Source organism: Bidens hawaiensis, unplaced genomic scaffold (assembly GCF_021521415.1).
Source record: "Bidens hawaiensis isolate Kalapana, Puna unplaced genomic scaffold, B.hawaiensis_p1.1 tig00073704_1, whole genome shotgun sequence".
Classification (NCBI taxonomy): Eukaryota; Viridiplantae; Streptophyta; class Magnoliopsida; order Asterales; family Asteraceae; genus Bidens; species Bidens hawaiensis.
The window spans coordinates 9,793-32,830 of record NW_027502822.1 but is presented as its reverse complement, the minus strand read 5'-3'; the positions used below and the strand labels follow the sequence as shown (position 1 = coordinate 32,830).

Here is a 23,038-nt window from a genome sequence, read left to right as displayed (position 1 = left end):
AATCTTGTAAAAGAAAAGAAAAGTAAATAAGTTAAAAGAAATAGTTTTAACTTGAAAAAGAAAAGAATGAAATGATATTTTAAACTAAAGGTTTAAAATAAAGAAAAGATGTTTGAACTAAAGGTTCATAAAAAAATTAAAATCGAGGTAAAGATTTTACAAAACGGACTAGAGGTCTTAAGCCGGATTATATATCCGACTAACAAAATGTTATACTCGTACTATAGGTGCGAGATAACAAAGAAGAGGGAAAGACCCTCAGACAGTGTATTGAAGCTGATTCAAAAGAAAATGGGAAAGACCCTCGGACAGTGTATTGAAGCTGATCCAAATCGAAAAAGGTGAATACGCCCCAAACTTTACAAACTTGTTTTAAAACGAGTCAAATGAAATAAATGAAAAGGTTTACATGGGACAAAGTGTCTCTAAAACATTATAAACACAACTAAAAACCTAACCCTCAGGCTGTCGTATACATTTTTCTGGATCCTTACATATGTGGTATACGCGGTGGGCACACCGCACCACACCTGGTCATAGTGATGCTTTCCTGCGGGGAGTGTGACCATGTGCATACGAATGGTACTTAACAAAGTCGAACTCTGCGGTGTTTGCAGGGGTATTTAGTGTAGAGACTTGAGTTTATAATTGTGTTGTTTTAAGCTTGACTATTCCTAAGCCACGATGGCCGAGCATAACTATGTTCGAGGGGTAATCAAGTAAAAGAAATTATTTTCGCGTCAGCGTGTTCACCAACATATAGCTGACGTATTTTTTTAACATTTCAGGAAATTAAAGTATCAAGAATTGGAGCCATTCATGAAGTGGATGTTCGCAAGGTTGAGATGGCTCATTGTTTTAAATAATTAAAACAACAAGATTAAACAAAGATTTATAAAACAAATATTTGGGTATTTATTACCCGAGAAGCTTTTTCAAACAAAAGAAATTATATTTTATTACTAATGGTTTCAAAAGTATATATATTTTATTATAAATAATAAAAGTCTTCCGCTAAAATAAAACTCTGATATATTTACAAAACTGGTACCAGCAGTTGGTCACACGCCTAAGCCGTAAGTCGGGGTGTGACAGTAGCCCTGGCAGACGAGCGTTTTGAACAAAGTAAATTAAAACGGAGTTTGAAATCAAATCTTCTATAGGCTTTACATGTTGCCCAGTATAGGCTTCTTTCAGCTTTGCCTTGCAATCTTAGATTAACCATCAAATGTCGACAGCAAAAACCATGATACGCAAGCGGAAAAACGTCCTTTATAGCTAACTCAATCGACTTAGCCCGATCCGAAATTATTGCCAAGTTTGGATGATCACCCACACATTCTCTTAGTTTTGTTAAAAACCATGTCCATGATTCACCGCTTTCGCTCTTACCTACACCGTACGCTATCAGAAATATTTTGTTGTTACCATCCATACCTACCGCCAAAAACATTGTCCCTTTGAAACTCCCATTTAGATGCGCCCCGTCGATTATAATCACTGGACGCAAACACCTAATAAAGCTTCTTACAAAAGAACCGATGACAATTAATAGCGTTAAACCATTTAAATCGTCTCTTAAGATATGAGTGTGAGTTCCAGGATTGGCAATCTCTAAATTGTGACTGTAAATCGGAAGTTTACCAAATGAATCCTCAGAAGAACCAACAAGAAGACTCTCGGCATAAACTTTACCTTTCCGGCCTTATTTGTAGGATAAATTGCATTGAATCTTTGACCAAGAATGTTCAAAACATCCTTCCCTTTAAGGTTTCGTGTGTTGTCCTCAACCAAACCCTTGATGCAATGAGCCACCACTTTATTATTAGCATTACGATGATTAGGATGCATTTGCGTCTTAGAACATGTATGAACGTCATTAAATGACGTTATATTAAATGCTTGAGGATGCTACGTGACCGCAAAAACCATTCACACCCTTTAAATCTACAACGAACTTCTAATCGTTGTTTGTTGGATTTCGAAGTTATAAACTCAAACCCCTCACTTAGTGCCATAATTCCTAACTCAAGTTGCAACTCTTCTTTGTTCAATAACACTTTCCTTAAAAAAGGATGCGAAGATGAACAAACTAATTTACGACCCTTTCCTTTCTTTGATTTATAAGAACTATCTTCAAGAAGTCACGATGGATCATCATTCAAATCAAAACACTCTTGAGTATCTACACATCCACTATCACCAACATCACCATATTCATAAGTTGATATATTCAAATCCGGTATACATTGTTTCCGGGGGACATTCAACTCACCGATAGCATCTGACATATAATCACCATGCTCTCCAACAACATACATGAACACTATTTCATAATTGTTCACTTTTTCAGCCTGTTTGAAAAAAGAGACGCGTCATAGTCATCTTCTATATCTAACGGATACAAGTACGATGAGAACTTATATGATAATCGTGAAATGTGTGTTACCTTAAACCGAGCTTCAAGTAACCCCAACAACTTCGTATGGTTGATGTTTGAATCAAGATTGGCACCTCCCCAATTACAGTTTGTTGGAACATATTCACAGCTTCCATCATTATTGTTTTGCCATTTACCACCATAACAAACTACAATGTTATCAAATTCCATGAAACCTGATTGAAACCTAATTGGAAATATACCTGAAGATCAAAATGGAAGAAGATGAAGATAATGAAGAAGTTAAGGATAACACAATTATTAGATATAATTGATAGTTTAATTAAGAAAGTGGGGTCCAGCTGAAACCTAATTAGAAATATAGTCATATAGTCGAAGTAGACGGAATATTTAAAAACTCTGTCGGTCGAGACGGAATACCAAAAATCCTATCGTTCTAGATGGGATTTAAACTTTCAAAACTTATAAGAACAAAAGATGAGAATATGATCTCCTTGAAACAAATTCATTTAAAATGCGTCTAGAATGCGAAATTCAAAAAGCTTTTTTTCTCAAGAAAAAATAGAATTTGAACGGATCAGATAAGAAACATAAGAAAACCGTCTGGAGAGACTGTTTTTTACAAAAGGATTTAAATAAGAGATTTGAACGAAAACCCCAAGATTTTCGAAAAACTAGTCGGGTTTGTCAGACTCATGCCAAGTGTCAAGTTTTAATTGGCTCTTCAGTACAAATTACTAAGGTTAATTTGAGAAACTTGTAACTTTTTGGGTTTTTCTTTTCTCTTTTCATTTAGGGATTTTTTCTTTAAAAAATACTCTATTAAGCCTAATTTGTGACGGATAATTATCAGAATTGTACTGTTTACTCGTGTAAACTACAAAATATTCTTAAAAAGATCAAAATAAATGAAATTGTATATCGACAGCAAGCATGTACAACAAAAAGAAGTTGAAAATTACAACCACAAATCAAAAAAATTGGTAATTACTTATAAATCTAGATACACACAATTGCAACTCACCTGATGTTTGTAATATAATATTACATATTATTGTTATTATTAACTCAACAACTGAATCATCAACACATATTTTTATCTCCTTCTGGGCCTTGAAAAACTAGGTGACCCAACAGTTTGCTTCGCTCCAAAGCTCCTGCCCGGCGAGTCTCTAAACGAGCCATAACCCGCTACTGATTTAACCGTTGTGGGAACAACCGGATCCAACGGAAGCGACTCCACAAAACATGCAGTGTTGACTTGAGTCCTCTTGAGCTCTAATTGCAGTAGCTCGTTGCTACACTGTTGGGCCAGTGCCTAAAAATAGCATATCGAATATACAGTTAACTTTAGTAAAAAACAAGAATTCAGTAATTTCACCTATGGTTGTTTGCATTGTGGTTTGCATTTAATTGTCATTTAAATCCAGCTGACTAGCTCCATCCAACTTTTCAGCTAAGTTGAAGGGTATTTTAGCCTTTTTAACTTAGGTACAAGTTACTAATGCATGTACAATCTTTCAATGCATACATTATATGAAAATGTAAAATATTTTTTAATTTGAAGAAAAGGTATATGTTTATAATATATATTTTTAATTAAACATGTGTAAATAAAAAATATTGTATTATTTAAATATCATCACCCCTGCATTAATAAGTTATACCTAAGTAAAAAGACTAAAATGCCCGAAAAACGAACCCAGGTAGTGAGCCTGACTAAAATGGCAAGATCTGGAAAGCAGAGTGCCTCAGGCAGTCAGGCAAAATATATTTAAAAACATGATGTAACTGGCAATTAAGGGCTAAGTGGCAAACCACAGACTAAAGAAATTTACTACAAAAGTTGACACTTTTTATAAAAGCAATATTTATGTAGAGATACAAGCGACTTACAATAAGCTCATCGGGTGATACGGTCCCCTGTTTATCATCTCCAACTAAATCATCACTTCCACGAGTTGCACGGCGGCGATGTTTTGGAGTATCACTGGGGTCAGACGAGCTCTCGGTGGCTTTTTCCAATATTGCCCCTTGTAATGACCTTAAAGATTCACTCACTTCAGATGTAAAATACTGGTTTAATATGGTCTCGAAGTATTCAAGCTGCAAAACACAAGAACCATTTCAATTTTTAAATCCAAAAGAATAATTATAAAAACACACCCCTATAATAACACGTAACATTGGTTTACCTCAAGCATGAGCTGGCAGAAACCATTTGCATCTAATATTCTTATATCAGTGTCTTTATGTTCATGAAAAAGACTGAGTAATGTGTCCATTAAACCTTCAACAAGAGTTCCAAGTATCTTGTCGAGTAAAGGTTTACAACCCCCAGATACCTGCAATCAAGATTAACGGGTCAGCATGAGTTGACTGAAAACAGTGTCCAAAATATGAGTGAAAATACCTCAGCATGCACTGCTACAAGTGTGTGTATCAACTCCACAGACGTATCACGCACACCCTGAAATAATGGAAATATAAATTCATAATTAAAAATAAATCAAAGCATAAATTGGATTTAATATTATTTAAAAATTTATTACTTTAACTGTAGGCACTGCTCCCCACTGTACTCCAGCATCCAATAAATAGTTAACAGCAGCGGTTCTAATGTTGTTTGCCTGAAAAATATGCAGAAAAACTTATTACTAAACAGATGATATATAATATTTACGGTTATGTTAATAAGCATATGTTAAAACTCAAATATTGAACCTTTGCCATGGTATACTGTGCAAGGACTTTCTCTTTAATACCAGAGAAAGACCTAACTAGATCATCCACATCATTGTCCACCTCATCTTTCCCCCTGCAAAATTTAGATGTTTTCGATAGTGCTGGTGTGGCATTTACCATTTGCATTCTCTAGATTTTTATTCTCGAGATAATCACAGACGCATTTGTATTTGTTGACGTAAAAACCATTTAAACAACATTACAACAACTCAACAATATGTTATTTCCAAATTTAAAATAGCAAAAAAGGATTTTGGGGGAAAATTAATACCTTGGCTGCATCCAGATGTGTTTATATTTATGATGCATTTCACGAGAAAGATCATCTTTGCAAAATCCAAGGTTACTCAACACCATCAACAGCTGTTGGTGTGGATTAGTAATACTTCCAGGAAGTGGTTCAAATGAATTTTCTTCAGAATATCCATTTTGAAACAATGAATTGTCATTTTCTTTATTTGATACGTTCTGACCGAGCTCAGTTCCAATCTGCTCCAAGTGACCTAATCATGTGCACAAAAAGGATTGGTCATAAGTACAGGTGTCAGTTTTAATCAATTTACTTATTAATGGGTCAATTCAGATTATGTTCTATTTCTAACCGGTCAACCGAGTAATTCAAATAATAGCATAAAAAAGTCAAATCGTTTAAAAGGGATAAAGTCGCCCAAAGTGTACCCTTCTAAATCAAATCACTCAAAAACTAAGATTATTGTACAAATAATGTAACTCTGGCAATTATAGCTGACACTCATTATTAACAAAAAGTTCAAAACCTTTTAACGAAATATGTTTCAGATCAACCTGAACCGTACCCAGATATACCCATTAGCCCATACAGCTAGGCTCAACCATTTTACCACCTCTAATCATAAGCTAACAGAGTATAAACACATAAAAAAAGATAATAACGACCCTCTACATACCAGCAAAATCAAGCAAACAGTTCAAAAATGAAACCCTAACAGATTCTTGAGTTTCTTGAAAGAGTACAAACGCATCTTCTGATTTTGTTGCTTCATTCCCTAAAGACTGCATCATCCTGGAAAAATAAAGTTGCCACATCATTTGAATACTGTTGTACCATGTGCTTTTTATATTGTACTTTCTCCAGGTTTGAGGTAGACTTGTCAAGAAAAATGTTTTACTTACGTATCTATCTGATCCATTGCAGTGACCATAACTGAACGAAACGCTAAAGGCAAGTGAGAAATCGTGTACGCAGATTTGTTTCTTTCTAGAACAGAAACCGGGACCCACAATTCGTTTCTTGATATCTCTTCAATTGATGACCTCATCCATGAACTAAGCCTTTGTATGTAAGTTTTTGTGATCTCACATTGAAGCGTACGCAAAGCCGCAACTGTTATCAAGAAATCGAGAAATCAAGATAATCCGAGAAACAATAAAGTCAATAAGTCAACATACCTGCAACCGAAGGTGCTGCTTCTTTTGCTTCAAAAGCTTCACATGCTTTAGATATATCTGTTATAGCATCACTCATGTATGGTCGAAGAATATTTGACTCACCAAGATCAAGAAATGTGTTGTGGACCTACAGAATTAAGTAGCATTACAAATGATTCACAAAAGAATCTTGAATTACAAAGTTCTCATAAAAGAATATCCACCTTTGATTCATAAGCAGATATAGTGTTCTGTATCATTCCCGACACTTCATCAAGAGGGTGAGTTGAATATTTTTCGTCTCCCACCTGCTAATGAAAGATGTATCAATATAATAGAGTAAATAATATATTTACTCTAAAAGTAGGCCTGTAAACGAACCGAACTGTTCAGCGGGGAGTTTGTTTATGTGCGTTAAGTAAATGAACATCAACATAAAATTTTGTTCATTTGGTTAAAGTTAAATGAACAAACATGAACACAATTCTCGTTCTTGAGACTACATCTAAGTTCATTCATTTAAATTCGTTTAAGTTTGGCCATTCACGTTCATTTGTGTTTGTTGGTTTACGTTTGTTTAAGTTCGTTCGTTTACGCTCAATATTTCATTATGTTTTTGCCCCGTTGCCACTTACTGCAGTTTTAATAATCTTTTAGGCCCAACACATTGTTCTTCACACCACTTTTAACTAGTCCTAGCACAATTATGATCATTCATCTATGTTCAGTTATATTTGTGAACCGTTTATTTAACTGTTAGCGAACGAATATAAACAAATACAAACATGTTCATTTTGGACATGAGCAAAAAAAACCCGTTTGTTTAAATTTTTGTGTTCGGTCGTTTGTTCGGGTAAAGTTAAATGAGCGAACAAAACATGCTCCGTTCATGCTTATTCGGTTTGTTTACAAGCCTATCTAGAAGTTTGAAAATAATTAATTACCTTAGCAAATTTGCCACTTGAAACAGAAAGTGCAACCTTCCAGAAGGCTGGTATGTGATGAACAATAACAGCAGTTAATCTTCGTATGTATCTTCCACGAAGAGCATCAAGTTCTTCAGAACCTGAATCTTTTGGTTGTGAATTTGATATTAACAAGTCATCTATAGGCATATCAACAGCACCCTGTAGAAAGTACACAAAAGTTGAAATTAAATAAGGTTTAAGATTTATAGTGGTTAGCAGAGATAATGTGTTTTTTAAATTACAAGAAAAGAAAGAAGTGCTCACAGATTCGTTTAAATCATTCTGGATTTTCCTCCACTTTTCATCTGATAGTGCTTTCTCATGTAGCTCATTTTGCAAATTCTCTATCCTTGTTTCATGATCAAAAGTGCACTTCTCAAGCAAACCTCGGATCCTATGATTCTGATATGTACACATAAAACAAGAAAATTAAAGCATTCACACACGTGTGTGTGTGTGTGTGTCTATATGCATAGGGCTGTAAACGAGCCAAGCCTGAATGGGCTCGTGCTTGGCTCAATTACAAGCCGAATCAAGCTGACTCAGCTCATGTACTTACAACCCGAACCGAGCCAGCTCGGCTCAAGCTGAAATGTTGGGCTCGAGCTTGGCTCGTAAAAAAACTCGAGCTGGCTCGTCTATTATTAAAATAAAATTAATTTTACTTTTTTACAATAGATGAATATAAACTTTGGGTTTTAATACAAATAAGCCAGATAAACGATCCTAACGAGTGAGCCAACAAACCGAGCTTACCTTTGCTTGCGCTCGGCTCATTTACAAGCTGGCCGACTCGGCTCGTTTAGAATACGAGCCAATTTCAAGCGAGCTATTTTCGAGCAAGCCACTAGCTTTTTAAACAGCCATATATGTGTGTGCATGTGTAGACATATGTACGTATACAAATGTAAAATTTGCTTATGTGATTTCAAAATCAAGCTATAATTTTTGTATTAGCTTCTCACTTGTATATTTAGATAATGGCGAACAGGATCTGACTCAGGTTCCAGCTCCAGTAAAAGTCTCACAACGTTTTCAAGCTACAATAAACATCGAAGAATAATATTAAAAAACTTAATTTTATTGGTATATGAATACGTATTGTCCTTACATTGGTTAAGTCAATCTGTGGATCTTCCATAGACCGATAAAGCATGCCTTTGAACTCTTGCATAACTTTTTCAACCTCTTCAAGAACACGTTTCAATATACCAACCTATACATTACAAAAGACAACAACACAATATTAAAATAAAATTACAAACATGAATATAAAGAGAAATTAAGTTTAGTTATTGTACATGAGAAGGAAGAACAATTGACTTTGCTTTCCTGTACTCTCTGACTGCCAAGTCATACTCTCCCTTACTAATATTGCCACGAATCGCACTCGGTAAGTTAAATAATGTACGAAACCTCTGAAGCATTCCTTGAACTGACCTAATCTTTTCTGCTTGAGCCTAAAAAATAAAAACACAATTTATCAAATTAAAACTTTTAAACTTAATGTTCCTCAAACCTCCATATAAAATCCAAGTTTAAATGTTAAAACCTGTCTTTCAAGTAAAGGTGCGAAAGCACGATTAGCCACAGAAGTAACTCCTTGGATGGAACTATATAAATGTGAGGTCCCACATCCTTCCGGATCTTCTTCTATTCTTCTCAGTTTTGACTCGATATCTGTAATAATAAACATTCATCACTATGCATAATGACCATTACGCCCTCAGTGATTAGTACTTACCATCAATGGTTGTTTTGCAAGAGACAAAGCAGTCAAAATTTTCTTTGACCAATTGTTTTCTCTGTTGAGTCCGTCCTTTGAGATCTGTTTTTAAAGCCATAGCACCGGCCTCTAGATCAGCTGCAGGTGTGTCTCGGTGCACTCGGGATAGGAATAATTTTGGATCAAATTTCTCAGAGTAATACATCAACTTCTCTGTGCATTCATTTTAAGACGTTTTGTTAGTATAAAGCTGCAAAAAGGCCAGCTTCATTTTTGACCAATTGTTGAAGAAAACTATCAAGCACCTACTATTCTAAAGCAATCATTCATTTTCTAATTTGGGTCATGCTTCTTATGCAAATCCAGCAAAAATCCACATTCACATGACAAATACATGCTAAAAAGATATGGTTAGTGCCAAATTGAAAAGAAGTGTAATTCAAAATTCTAAAGGTCACCTAACCTTAGGCCTGTAAATGAACAGAATGACCACGAACATGAACAGAGCATGTTTGTGTTTGTTCATTTAACTTTGAGCGAACAGGGTTTTCTTGTTGGTGTTAGTTTGTTAAGAAAACGAGTGTGTTCGTGTACTTATATGTTTGTTTGTTAATAGGATAAACAAACGGTTCACGAATGTAAACGAATGAACACAACTGAATATAGATGAGTGGAAATAACCAAGTGAACACCGATTAAAAGTAAACATGAGCATAAATATGTTAATGGTGGGCCTGCAAAATTACTGAAACTAGACTAAATTGCAACGGGTCGAAAAAATTTAGATGCCTATGTAAATAACTGAACTTAAACAAACTAATAAAAGAACGTAAACAAAAAAAAGATAAACGTGCATCACTATTGTAAGAACCGGGGATTAATCGCTAGTTGTGAGTTACTGATTAAATCGGTGGCATTATTCGGTAGTCGGTCCTGGTCAGCCCAAATCAAACCTTGTTTTTTTATGGATAGGCAATTGAACCTTGGTTTAACTTGTTAACCCCAGTTATTGGTTTTTCTCATTGATTTGTTACATTTACATTTTTAAATGTTTATGTTTGAACTATACAGTGTGAAGTTTGAAGTACTTATGTAAACTTTTGAACTATACTATATGAACTTTTGAACTATACTATGTGAACTTTGAAGTACTTATGTGAACTTTTATATGTTACTTATCAAAATTATATATGTATACTTTTTAAAAAAAATATGTATAAAAATTCTAATTTGAGTCGGCACCCCCATCGGCCGACTAGCGCCTAGCGAGTTCTACAACACTAACATACGTAAATGAACAAATGAGACGTGTTCATGTTTGTTCGTTTAACTATAAGAACAAAAAACTTGTTCACAATAGTTCGTTTATTTAATAAACGAAAATAACCAAATGGTTCACGAACAAGTCACTTAACGTTTGGTTTATTTACATGCATGCCTAACCTCACCCTAACCACCATTATGCATATTCTATGTTAATTTGAATGCCACGTATATTATCAAAAACAATCAACATTGGTTGTTTACATCACACTAACGATTAAGATGTTCTTACTGCATATCAATGTTGTAAAAGTAGGTCTACAAGGCCGAGTACTCCCCGAGACGAGTACTCGGTACAAGGTATGGCGTCGAGACGAGTTTCTTTAACTCCGCCTAGTTACTAAGAATCGATCATAGTTGGTCAACCTCAGCCAAAATCACATCCAGTCGGTCAACTTGGACCGATTTTAACTTAAAAAAATAAAACATAATTGGTTTTTATGTAATATTAAAGAAAAATATCATTTTTAAAATTAACAAGTAGCAATTAAAGAATAATTTAGTATTTAAAAATGTTTTTCTTATATATATATTGATATTCACTTATATTGTCATAAAAATTAGTAAACTTATGATATTTGACATATATATAATCTCCAAAAATTAATTTGCTTTATAAAATTATATTTACCATTCCCGAGTGCTATCCGAGTACACCCCGAGTACACCCAACTACCTAGTCAGTCGCCTAGGGTCCGCCTAGCGACTTTTGCAACCTTGCTTCATATGTAACTTATTCGATTTGATCCACAAATGTAAGAGAAAGCCCTAAAAGTTATATACATAATATTCCACTACAACTAGTCAACCACATATACATGTTAACCAAAGATACATGAGAGCATGTTGCATGAATGACCATAACTACTTGTAACTATATCAAATGCCCTTCAAGGGAATATGTCAGAGAATAGTAACCAAGTTTCTAAAGTGTTCCAATTAGGTCACTCATGCAATTTTTCTCCAAATTAGGTCACTAAATCTTTAAATCGAGCCTCGTCGGATTTTTTATATGTCTAGAAAGCAATGGAGGAGTACATGTGTGTGTGTGCGGGGGGGTGCAGGATTTGCAATATATGTAGTTATATTTAACAATAAATTTTTATATGTCTAGAAAGCAATGGAGGAGAACCTGTGGGGGGGACAGGATTTGCAATATATGTAGTTATATTTAAAAAAAATAAAAACGTTAGTTATATTAAAAATACAAAATTAAATTCACGTTACTACTCACATCAACATCAAAAAATAGATAAAAACATTTCTCACTGAAACAAAAACAAAACATGATAAAAAAACATGTTAAAACCTGTAATTTAATAATAATGAAAGTTGAGTGACTTAATTGAAACACTTTTTAAACTTGAGTGACCTAATTGGAACATTTTTGAAACTTGGTTACTAACTTACTATTCTACAAAGTTACCCCGCCGTTCAAAAAATAAGATATGTACATGAAACAGTAAAACATTTGAATCGATCTATACCTCGCATATCAGAATCTATTTTGTCAGAGTTGGCTGGAGAACTTGCGGCATATTCATTGACCAGCCTCAAGGTTCTGGTGTCTATAACCCTGTTATAAACAATAACCATATTTAATAATAACAATTAGCTGAAAATCATGAACCACGGATTGGAAAAAGAACGGCACAGGAGATCTAATACGTCAATCTTTGTAGTAAATAATACTATATAGGTAACAGTTAAATAACAAAATGAATATTTACCCGAGTCCTAGAGGATCTACAAGTTCCATAACACGTGAAAAAGACTGTAAATTATTAAGCCCCTTTATCGCCACTGATGGTTTCTTCTCAAACTTTTGTGTTGTGGGAACTGTTCTAGTCTCTCTCATGTCCCGAACCCTTCTGCCAAGCTGTCACAACAAGAACACTTTAGATAATTTAATTGTTGTCCAAAATTAAATAAAAACTATGTCTCAAAGCTAAAAGAGTTAACTATTGATGCAACCTTTGTTGCTTGAGGCACTTATTATCACATAATTAGCAGTCTTCTAGTTGTGTCATACTAGACTGTAAGATATATCATCCCAAATTCTATGGTAACAAGTATATTGCATGATATAATATTAATGATATATCAAGAAAAGCAACATATGTTTGAATATTGTTCTATACTTTGAAGATACCACCGCTGAAAATCAAATCAAAAATCAATTGGTTCCAAAAGAGTATGTATCATAAATTATGATCAATTAACCAGTATCTCCAAATCCGTTAAACAACATGATTCAAAGCATTCAAAATAAATCCACATCAAATAGAGAAGAAAACAGGAAACACAAAAACTATAATGTCAAACGATCAAATATAGTTATGGTAGGTAGACAAACATATATTTTTTCTTTAATTTTTAAATTGTAGTACATGAATATCCTAGTCTGTCGATAATTTTTCTACCAAAAGTTCAGTCGTTATAAAATATCCATACACTACAGGTAAAAGAAAGAATGGTAGCATGACACAAATCTATTTGCAAAAGACGCTTTACTTATAAGAAATGAATGTTATACTTGTACAATGCAAGCAAGGGTGCGTTAGAGTTTTACCATATGTTTTATAACAAGATTTACTGCTTACTAAAATTAGTAAAAATTTCTTCCAAACAACTTGGTTGATAAGGTTAAACGAATACATGGATTCATTTATTTGAATTAGTGAGAGAACGGTTCATATCACGATCCATCAACTAGATCATGGATGAAATAAAATCAATGCATTATCCTACTAATTCATACTTCCACTACTATGTTTCAAATTTTGAACAATTGATTGTAAATATCCCCTTAGTGGTTCATACTCACTTTAAATACAATTCAAAAATTCGAGACCAAATCTTAGAGCATCTAAAGGCATTGCATATTGTGCAAGAAAAAAAACACCTACTAAAGTTAAGCAACAAAACCTAATATAAATTGCTGCTATACTTGAAGAGCTAAAACCCTAGCGGAAATATATCGGATATCGGCCAATGACCGAGATATCGGTAATTATAACATCATGCAGAATTTATATATATGGCAATTTAACACAAACAATTCAGTACCGTGAACAAACTAACCTTTTGCAACTTACAAAACACTAGCAAATGTAGCAAGTAGGAACTGATTCATACTTAAAACACTAGCATTAAACACTAAAACTTGACGATTAAGACTTAAAAAACTGATATCGGGGTCCAACATCGTTCATTATCAGGATTAATATTTTGCACCGACTGAAATTTTACCAAGGAACCAATAACCAAAATATTAGCGATATCGAGTGCAAAGAGCAAGATTGTTTGCATCAAACGACAAAACCGAAAGCGAAAAGACGGCATACCTCAGCTTCGTCGACTCGCTTCCAATTATCCGGTTCGTCCCCATCCCACACTTTGTCATCCACCTTGGCCCCACCTCTGAGGCAATTCCTCGAGCCGAGCTTGCGATCAGCAACGGAATCATCTTCATCTCCGGAGGATATACTAAGCATCTCGACCTCATCGTCCTCGGTGGCGTTCCGGCGATGCTGCGTGGTGGTAGGGTTAGGGTTAGGGTTAGGGTTCCTGAGGTGGTTTGACGGAGGTTGAACGAAATTGACTACGGGCTTGGAGGATCTGGATTGAGATGTGCGCGTGTAGTTGACGTCTCGCTGCGACTGTTCTCGTAGTGCCATCTGCAACAGCTCCTCGTCGTCACTGGAACTCATTTTCTCTTTATTTGACTTGACAACACCAAGATACAAAGAAGATATAGATCTCAGTTTAGTTTCTAAGAGGGGGGGGGGGGGGGGGGGGGTTGAATGAATGAATAAGTTCAGACCTCTTCGTCTAAAGTCAAGCCGTCACGCCAAGCACTACTTGACTTCGGTTTTCATTTCGGTTTCGGTTTCGCTTTCGCTTAACTTCATCCACAATAAAAAAGTAATTACGTATAAGCTCAAAACAGTACACCCAAAATTAAAGTAGTAAACTCCTATGTTAGTAGTAGCGCCATTGGTATAGCATATGATATAAAACCCGAGCGTTGATAAAATGTGAGCGTTATTACGGCGAGTGGACGTGAATGCAGTCGTACCCGTTCTGTTAACAAAAAAAGGAGGGACACTTGTATAAGTTATGATAAATATATATATATATATATATATATCATATTTAAAACGGTGTTTATTGGGCCGATTAAACATGTGCTTCGCGATGGTGAGTCGACACAAATTTGGTGGGCATCGGTGATGTTTGTTACGGTACCGAATATTACACAAAAAAATAAAGTCGTCAAATTGAAAAAAAATGGATAAAACATGGGCTTTGCATTAACGAATCAACACGAATTCGATCTGTATTGGTTACGTTCGTTACGTTAACACAAGTAAAGAAAAGGATAAAATAAAAAATAAACAAAACATATAAAGCAAAAGAAAATGCCTAACAGGATATTCTATAAAAATCTTTGTGCGTCGTTTTTAATCTTATATATATATATATATAATCAGTAGAGCCTACCTCAGAATCGGGCTTCCAAGATGGGAGAAGAGACTCAATAGAAGCCTAACAAGGAATGTCCAGGATAAATAATAATAATAATAATAATAATAATAATAATAATAATAATAAGAGAGTGCGGAACAAGAAACCAAGTATGATCAAGTCTGGAGATCTCCAAGACACTATTCCCTGGACCAAAGGGGAAGGACTCGAGGGAAACATGTTTCCTGACCTAAAGCTAAGGCAGGCAGGCAGGTGCCTCATGTCAAGGCAAAGTACAAGGGATAAAAGGTTGTAGAGCGAAGACTCAAAAGAACAAATAATGACCCACTGTGTAATACCCCAAGGGCTGGAAGCCCATGTATTGTCCATGTAACATGTTGCATTCTTCCCAGTATATAAAGTATAAAAGGGGGGAAGAAACATCGGCATGCAATTTTTTACTCATTCTTCACATTTAATCGGTTTTCGTTACGTTTGTTACGTTACCTAAACTCAATCAAACTAAAAACAACAAAATTGACGTTTGGTTGACTTCCGTTATTTCGTTACGATACTAGAACTAAAACAATTAAAAAATTATATAAATTAAAACAAAATTCAAAACATAATGGTCGGTTTCGGTTATATTCGATACAGTACAAAAACTAAAACATAAAATAAAATGTGGTCAATTGTTGTCCGCCACAAAGCCTTTGGTGCCTTTGCCGCAACAAAACTCCTAATTGTTATATATTATTATTATATATAATAAAAGAGGAGTTTGGCGCCGCTAGACTATGATTGGTCCACTTGGTCGCGCCTGATTGGACCAAGTATTATTTTTTTTAGAGTAAAGTGTCATTTTCGTCCTTGTGGTTTGGCAAATAATGCGAATTTAGTCCAAAAAGTTTATTTTTTGCATATGGACCCTCCACGTTTCCCAGTTCTTGCCAATTACATACAAATCACCAAGCCCACTAAATTTAATCGTTAAGTCAACGGTGGACATGTCTTTTCACTCTTTCTTTATTATAATATTTATTTAAGTGACCTGCGGTTTTCGTCCTTGTGGTTTTTCCAAATCTGCGGTTTGTCAATAGTTTCAAGTTTGCAATTTTCGTCAGTTTCATTCACTTGTTATTAACCTCGTTAAGTCTGGTCGTTAACCCATTTTGCGTGTATCTCACGTAACGACCAGTTTGTTGTTTTTCTCCCCAAATAAACCCTAGTCCTAATTCGCAAGCCCCCTCACGTGAGAGGTTGGGGTATATTTGGGGAAACAAGAAAGAACAAAACTGCCCCTCACGTGTAGGGCACACTGATGGTTTTAACGAACGGACTTAACGAGATTAAGGAATTCGGGTCTAATTGCAAGTGAAATGAAACAATAGGGAAGAAAATTGCAAATTTGAAACAATTGGACTAAAATTGCAGATTTGGACAAACCAGAGAGACGAAAACCGCAGTTCACTGAAATAAGTATTATAATAAAGAAATAGTGAAAAGACATGTCTAACCCTGACTTAACGATTAAATTTAAAGGGGTTAGTGATTTGGATGTAATTGGCAAGAACTGGGAAACGTGGAGGGTCCATATGCAAAAAATAAACTTTTTGGACTAAATTCGCATTATTTGTCAAACCACAAGAACGAAAATGACACTTTACTCTATCTTTTAAGATTGATAATTAAACGGTTATTCGCATCGACTCACCAGTACAACGCCCAAAACAAACAACGCGCGGGATTTACCAACGCTCGAGTATTACTAATGCACGAATTTTATCGACCGAATAAATACCATTTTAGATATTTTATTTTGTTCATATGATAATTTGACGAACTTGATTTTTTGGTTTTTAACGCTTAGGTTTTACTAACATTGTTTATATTGTGTTGTAACAAAAGTAACCGAAACACCAAATTCGTGTCGACTCATCGCCACAACGCGGGTACCTACAATGCTCGGGTTTACCAACGTTTGAGTTTTAATGGCTAAATAAACGTTGTTTTAAACATTTTATTTGTTTTAACGCTTGTGTCTTAGGATTTAGAGTAACGTGACGAGTATATAAGCACATTTGACCAGTCCCGACGCAACGCGCCGGGTAATTTACTAGTTATAATATAATAAGAAAGGGTTGGAGAGATAATATCTTAAGTAAAATAGATACAAATAAAAATATATGGCGGGGGAAAAGTATGTCTAGGATTACTCATGATCGATTAAATTGTTTATATCTGAACCGAAAAGAAAGAGAGTATATGTAACACATGGCATTAAATCATATATTACAATTATTTGTTGCTGGAACGGACAGCTTGAAAATAAAACAATGTAGGCTTACGCTTCACGTGTCAATGTGTAATGTTGCACGTGAAAAGTACAACTTTAGAACACCATAACGAAGAAGTGATACGAACCGATGAACATGCCAAAACTGATCATTTTTTTTTATCGAAGACGATGTAAGACCATTTGCCATTTAAAAGGTAAGTTAGATAACTTACCTTGAAATAGAAAATAATCATGCTTTATTTACAAACCTACCCCTCTTATTTAAGGTCCCCTCCTCGAAACCGAATCATGCACATTGTACATGATTTATAAGTTATAACCCAACATTCATATTATTATAGTCATTTGAGCATATAAACTTGGATATTAACCTAGAAAGAGATCTATTACCTCTTCATTATGATGTACTGCACTTTGTTCATGCAATCCCAAAATTGGCATATTTCATACTTGTCAACAACCAGTCATAAGCAAAACTCAAGATAAGATTACGCCTATATAAAGAAATTTCTCACCTCGAAAATCTTGTCCTCTCCTCATTGGCCTTCCCAGGTCCAAATAGCTATACAAACATTGATGTATGTATAGCTTCCAAGTTTATGGTCGATTCCACAACTTTAATGTGCATATCTAATCTGAATATGTCTTGTGATCCAAAAAGAAACATTAATAAAAAATGACCATGTAGTTACAACAAGCGGACTTATAGTATAATTTACACTTTTATTCTAGGATATAGACACTTAATTTGATCGTGGAATTCTGTTGTATTTGAGTCTCAAATCTCCCTTTCTAGTTAACCAACAAGAATGTAACATTTGCTACCTTCTTATAACGAACGTCAGTGTTCATTAGTTCATGTACTCATATGCCCTGAATTTCTATAAGATCTTCCATGCTTCCTTTATTTCGACTCCATGAGTTAACACAATTACACAAACACACCTTAAGTCCAAAGTGAAATGTTCATCTCGTGATACCAAGCGCACATTCTCGTATGAAGCTACTATTATGTTGTTCTCTTGAAAATTTCATGCATATTCATATACTGTATGCATATCATTACATCATTTCAATCATCTTAATGGCGTTGTGAGGCAACTATATATTAATTTGAACCCAAACTCCATCCCACATCAAGGCTATGTTAGTTAACCTGTTGTGCCATTGGTTTTACGTACACCTTTTGAATTTAAAGCATAAAACACCCATCGTAATTAACTGAATATGTCTAGTAATGCCTAATGTATACATCAAACTAAAATTCACTTAATTCCACATTATATAAAACCAAGAGTGCTAGTTAAAGGCTAACTAATAATTACTAAATTTTTAAAAACATAATTTAAGTGAAATATAAAATATTGAAGACCTTAGATACAATTCCATTGTCGTCCAGCGGTTAGGATATCTGGCTTTCACCCAGGAGACCCGGGTTCGATTCCCGGCAATTGAACTTTTTTTGCCAAATTTTAAGAAATTTTTTTAAATTTAACAATTAATATTCAATGCTTTTTGGATAATCAGTTTTTCCTTATAACCCTGGATAATCGATTTTTTCTTATAACCCATAAATATAACAGCTTATAGCAAATGTTTAATATGAATTGTACAGCATCGATTATAGAGCACATCGCAATCCAGCCTAAAAACATTTTCCAAACGGCGTGCAAACTACATCACTCAAGCTCACTTAAAAGCACATGATCTGAAATCCTGAAGTGAACAAATCGAATCACACCTTCAAAAAACAAGAAAGGGATTCACTGTTACAGTCTGTAAGTGACCTTTTTATTGGTAAAAGAAATTTTACTCGTTTTGACCCGTCTAGAGAGTATACAACTGACCTGCAAAGGGTCAAGTATTAGCAAATGAATATCTGATAATCAGGCTCTGCAGCTCCTACATTTAGGTAGTTAACATCAACTACCGTCTCTCCAAAATACTCTGCCAAAATATAAAGAATCATGTGCCATTTGATAATTATATTAGTAGTTTAAGAAACGTGCAAGTGAATGGAAAAACGGGTAGTCAAAGTCAACAATCAGTAATGTAAACTTCAAACCTTCATATATAGTTCTTGCATAGTTTGCATATTCAGGTATAATATCACGGTAAATGATTCCTCCGGGACGTGCATCTAATACCACTAGTACCCCTGTCAATAACATAATCAACAAGTCAAAAACAAAACAGTCCAGTTGAGGATATATATTTTTTGTCATCAAATTTTGTACATTTATTAACTATAAAAGTAAAAAGTGTGATTTGAGGTACCAGGTGCAGACCAATCGCTCGTGGAGTTACTTGGCAAAGGGGCTAACCACAAAATGTTGCGCAGATTCATCGAGTCATCATACGCCACATTAGAACCTGAAAAGAAAACATAATGAGAGATGGGAGTAACAGACAAGCAAAAGAAATGCTTCGTGTTTTTTTAATTATTCTTTTGGATTACTTTCTAGCGAATATGGGTGGGGGTGGCGACCTCATTCTCGCGAATAAGAGGGGTTTTGGGTAGTAGTAGTAGTAGTAGTTGGGTTAAAAGGAATTTGAAGCATGATTTGAGTTGGGGTGCAATTTGAGGGTCGACAGATGAGGCCTGTTGAGGTGTGGATAAAAGCGAGAGTATGTCTCCGGCAGTGGCGGATGGTGGTTTGAATGAAGGCGAATTTGAATGGGAGTGATGATGTTAATGGATTCACCAAACAACCATCTGCTCTCCTGCTTTTGATGATTTGGGGAATGTCTTCTGATACCCAAGTTATTACTATTTAAAACAAAAAATTATTAAGTATCAACTAACTTGGAGTTTTTAAAAATATCAAGGATTATTCAAATGTATTAAGATGATTAGTGATGATGTAACATGAATATACTTGACATAGGTGTAACAATGTATATTTTAGGGATTATCTTTACCTTTTAGACTTTCATCCCACTGTTTATACCACTAGTGTGGTTGAAATATGTTTATGAAACTCTAAAACCAATTGAAAGTTAGCTCAAAATCAAACATGAGCCTTGGAAAAAACTTGACTATAAAAGGGAAAACCCAACTCAATCTCAAGTTTAAGGAAGGCGAGCTTTATTGAAAGTTGAACTCAGTATCAACTACTCGCAATTAAACAAGATATCGATTTTATTAGTTGGAAACAAAATATAACAATGGTTAACAAAATAGAGCGACAATGGTTGGTTAATAAAATAGAGTTTTGAGAGACTTCAAACAATCTCTCTTCGAATTATACCCCAAAGTCGTAGCTCCTTTCGTCGTAGTCATAGCTACCCGTTGGCATGCCCCACACCGACTACGGAAGTATTAGAGATAATATGTTACCAGTTTATAATATTGTGGTCATGTTTGGGAGAGAGAATTAAATATGATAGTTCATAAAAAAAATTAGAAAAAAATAACATCTTTTCACTAGCCAGTACACTATTACTGCTTCATAAATCATAACAGCACCAACACCATAGCATAGTCACCACATAAGCAACAAAAGGAGCATAGTTTTGAGAAGGAAGAGAGAGATGAAACCAAACATAGCATATTATCAAACCTTAAAACTGTACATACGATAGACCGTTCCGTTTTCAATTACCACACAAATACCTTGAACATAGTTTCATACCACTTCAAATAACCAAAAAAAACAAAAAAAACATATTCATGACATCAAATTTTAATTTTCAGCTTGGGCCTCAGAGGAGTTAAAACACCTTAGCAATCTTTTCAGTTGGCACCAATGGCAGATATGAAGAAACCTTGTACCCTTTCACAGCACTCTGCTTCACAGTCTGATTATACCTTTCAGAGTAATAAGCTGCTCTTGGCACCACCACATTAGCCACCTTAGGAAAGAGTGGCAACCGGTTCAGACTATTCCAAGCCGAAACTGCATAGTGCTCTGCAACCGGCTCAAGTCTAGTATAGGCAGTCTTAGCCAGTCCCGATGCAGTTTCTACCACACCAGCAGCCTTCACCTCTGTGGACACATTCTTCACAAATGGCGGCACTCGGCTATTGAACTTGTTAACTGACTCGTCTACCTTGCGGTCAACAAACTTTAGAACCTCGACAGGGACATCATGGAACTTATTATATGCTGGGCCCACAACCGTCTTTAGCGTACCTTCTATCGTCTCCACGCCCGGTTTGAGTGGGCCCGAGTTGCTCTTAGCATAACCATAGAACTTTGATGCATAGAGAACAGCATGAAGCACTGCCACTTGTACAAATTCTAGGTATTTTAACCTATCTTCTTCACTCTCAACATTCTGTACCCAAATCAATTCACAACTTCGCATATTAGCCTTGTAATCAAGAAACGATTTACAAGCAGAAATAAAAGTATTCAAGAAAACAAGAAACCAAAAAGTGAAGGTGCATGTAAGTGACAAGAAACCAATCTAAAATTGAGTGAAGTGAAAAAACCAAACTGAAATAAAAACCGATGGTTTGGTTTTATGCTATCAAAGAAACCAAACATTCGATTCGGTTTCGGTGTTGCATGTAATTAAAACCGAAAAAACCAAACTGGACATTTTTATTTTGAAGTTTTAAGTGATTTATATTAATTTAATATATAGTTTAACCCAAATATTTTAGCCCAAATGTACAATAACGCATTAATTATCAACTAAACAAAAAATTTAGTCCCAAATTCATTATTTTTGGGCAACGGTTTTTTTCGGCATAAAATTTTCGAGATCAAATGACAAAACCTAAAAAAAAGAAACCGAACCAAACTCAAACGGATTTCAAAAGCTCAAAAACCGAGATTCTGGTTATTGATTCGGTTTTAGACAAAACCGACTCAAGCACAACCCTAATCTAAACACATAAATAGTAGCATGCATGTATGTGATCCTATTTGGAGAATTTAATATAATGGTGTTGTAGATTTATAAAACAACCCTAATTCATCCAGAACATTCTAAAAAACTCCTAACTTGATTATGTTAAATTCACAAAATCATCATCCAGAAAAAAAATATATATTATAAATTACAATAAAAAAACTCGTTCGATCAGATTCCTAGGGTTTGTAGATTTTGAAACGATCGGAAGAATACAAACAATTAAACAGAAAATTATATCCTCTCACACAGCAAATCAACCAAAACAACATCAAATCGATCAAAAACCAAACGAAAACGATGATTAAACATAAGAAGAAGAAGAAGAGACAAACCTCTGGTTGATTGCTAACAGGAACATCGTTTTCCGCCATGATCGACAAGTGTGAATCAGAATCGGAGAGTTTGCGACTGCGTTGTGTTGCGTATCGATGAGATGCTCAATAATCGGAATAATTAATATTTTAGGTCTAGAGTAGACTGCAATTTAAGGAGGGTAAATGTGCTATTTGGGTCCTTATTGTTTTCACTTTTATCAAACTAACCTCTATACTTTTCAAAGTTTCAAAACATAAACCAAATCTTATTGTTTTCAGTTTTATCAAACTAACCTCTATACTTCATCGGTTTAGATACCGGGTCACTTTGACGGCTGTAACATAGGTTGACGATGAGATAGGTGTTTAATGGGTCGTTAAATTGGAAAACCATATCGATTATATGTAATTTGTGTTCTCGATTTTAACTAAATTGATTTTTTTACTGGATATATAATATGATTTAACTTTATATGGTTTTGGTTTAGTTTAATCATCTTGAAAGCGTATGTTGAACAC

At 34.8% G+C, this 23,038-nt stretch overlaps 3 protein-coding genes and 1 non-coding gene across 5 annotated transcripts; 1 reads left to right on the top strand and 3 right to left on the bottom strand.

Moving 5' to 3' along the window:
* Positions 1-3,298: 3,298 nt before the first annotated feature.
* LOC143606234 (exocyst complex component SEC5B-like) lies at positions 3,299-14,283 on the bottom strand. Its single transcript, XM_077082069.1, has 21 exons — positions 13,918-14,283; positions 12,301-12,449; positions 12,058-12,146; positions 9,266-9,460; positions 9,074-9,201; positions 8,823-8,981; positions 8,633-8,737; positions 8,487-8,561; positions 7,786-7,923; positions 7,498-7,680; positions 6,778-6,861; positions 6,575-6,701; positions 6,299-6,509; positions 6,073-6,188; positions 5,418-5,649; positions 5,126-5,219; positions 4,954-5,031; positions 4,815-4,871; positions 4,597-4,746; positions 4,298-4,507; positions 3,299-3,719 (listed from the first exon to the last, which is right to left on the bottom strand). Exons 1-21 carry the CDS (start codon positions 14,281-14,283, stop codon positions 3,498-3,500), a joined length of 3,168 nt encoding a protein of 1,055 aa, XP_076938184.1. The 3' UTR covers positions 3,299-3,497.
* Positions 14,284-18,723: 4,440 nt separating this feature from the next.
* TRNAE-UUC (transfer RNA glutamic acid (anticodon UUC)) lies at positions 18,724-18,795 on the top strand. Its single transcript has one exon. It is a non-coding gene; the product is annotated as a tRNA-Glu (tRNA).
* A 389-nt stretch (positions 18,796-19,184) lies between these two features.
* Positions 19,185-19,716, bottom strand: LOC143606233 (uncharacterized). Its single transcript, XM_077082068.1, has 3 exons — positions 19,617-19,716; positions 19,405-19,497; positions 19,185-19,286 (listed from the first exon to the last, which is right to left on the bottom strand). Exons 1-3 carry the CDS (start codon positions 19,684-19,686, stop codon positions 19,204-19,206), a joined length of 246 nt encoding a protein of 81 aa, XP_076938183.1. The 5' UTR covers positions 19,687-19,716; the 3' UTR covers positions 19,185-19,203.
* A 1,122-nt stretch (positions 19,717-20,838) lies between these two features.
* LOC143606232 (stress-related protein-like) lies at positions 20,839-22,659 on the bottom strand. 2 transcript variants are annotated; one of them, XM_077082066.1, is made up of 2 exons: positions 22,538-22,659; positions 20,839-21,620 (listed from the first exon to the last, which is right to left on the bottom strand). In XM_077082066.1, the coding sequence occupies exons 1-2, from the start codon at positions 22,574-22,576 to the stop codon at positions 21,054-21,056; spliced, it is 606 nt and encodes a 201-aa protein (XP_076938181.1). In that variant the 5' UTR covers positions 22,577-22,659; the 3' UTR covers positions 20,839-21,053. The 2 variants fall into 2 exon arrangements, with proteins under 2 accessions (XP_076938181.1, XP_076938182.1); XM_077082067.1 differs by having other exon boundaries at positions 20,839-21,617; positions 22,538-22,635.
* Between the last annotated feature and the right edge of the window lie 379 nt (positions 22,660-23,038).

Coding starts and splice junctions, on each gene's coding strand:
- LOC143606234 (XM_077082069.1), bottom strand. CDS start 14,283: ATGAGTTCCAGTGACGACGAGGAGCTGTTGCAGATGGCACTACGAGAA. Junction 6,862..7,497: donor CAAGTGGCAAATTTGCTAAG/GTAATTAATTAT, acceptor TTTCATTAGCAG/GTGGGAGACGAAAAATATTC. Junction 4,872..4,953: donor GAGCAGTGCCTACAGTTAAA/GTAATAAATTTT, acceptor CCATTATTTCAG/GGTGTGCGTGATACGTCTGT.
- LOC143606233 (XM_077082068.1), bottom strand. CDS start 19,686: ATGAATCTGCGCAACATTTTGTGGTTAGCCCCTTTGCCAAGTAACTCC. Junction 19,498..19,616: donor GAGCGATTGGTCTGCACCTG/GTACCTCAAATC, acceptor TGTTATTGACAG/GGGTACTAGTGGTATTAGAT. Junction 19,287..19,404: donor TGCAAGAACTATATATGAAG/GTTTGAAGTTTA, acceptor ATATTTTGGCAG/AGTATTTTGGAGAGACGGTA.
- LOC143606232 (XM_077082066.1), bottom strand. CDS start 22,576: ATGGCGGAAAACGATGTTCCTGTTAGCAATCAACCAGAG. Junction 21,621..22,537: donor CTGTTAGCAATCAACCAGAG/GTTTGTCTCTTC, acceptor ATTTGGGTACAG/AATGTTGAGAGTGAAGAAGA.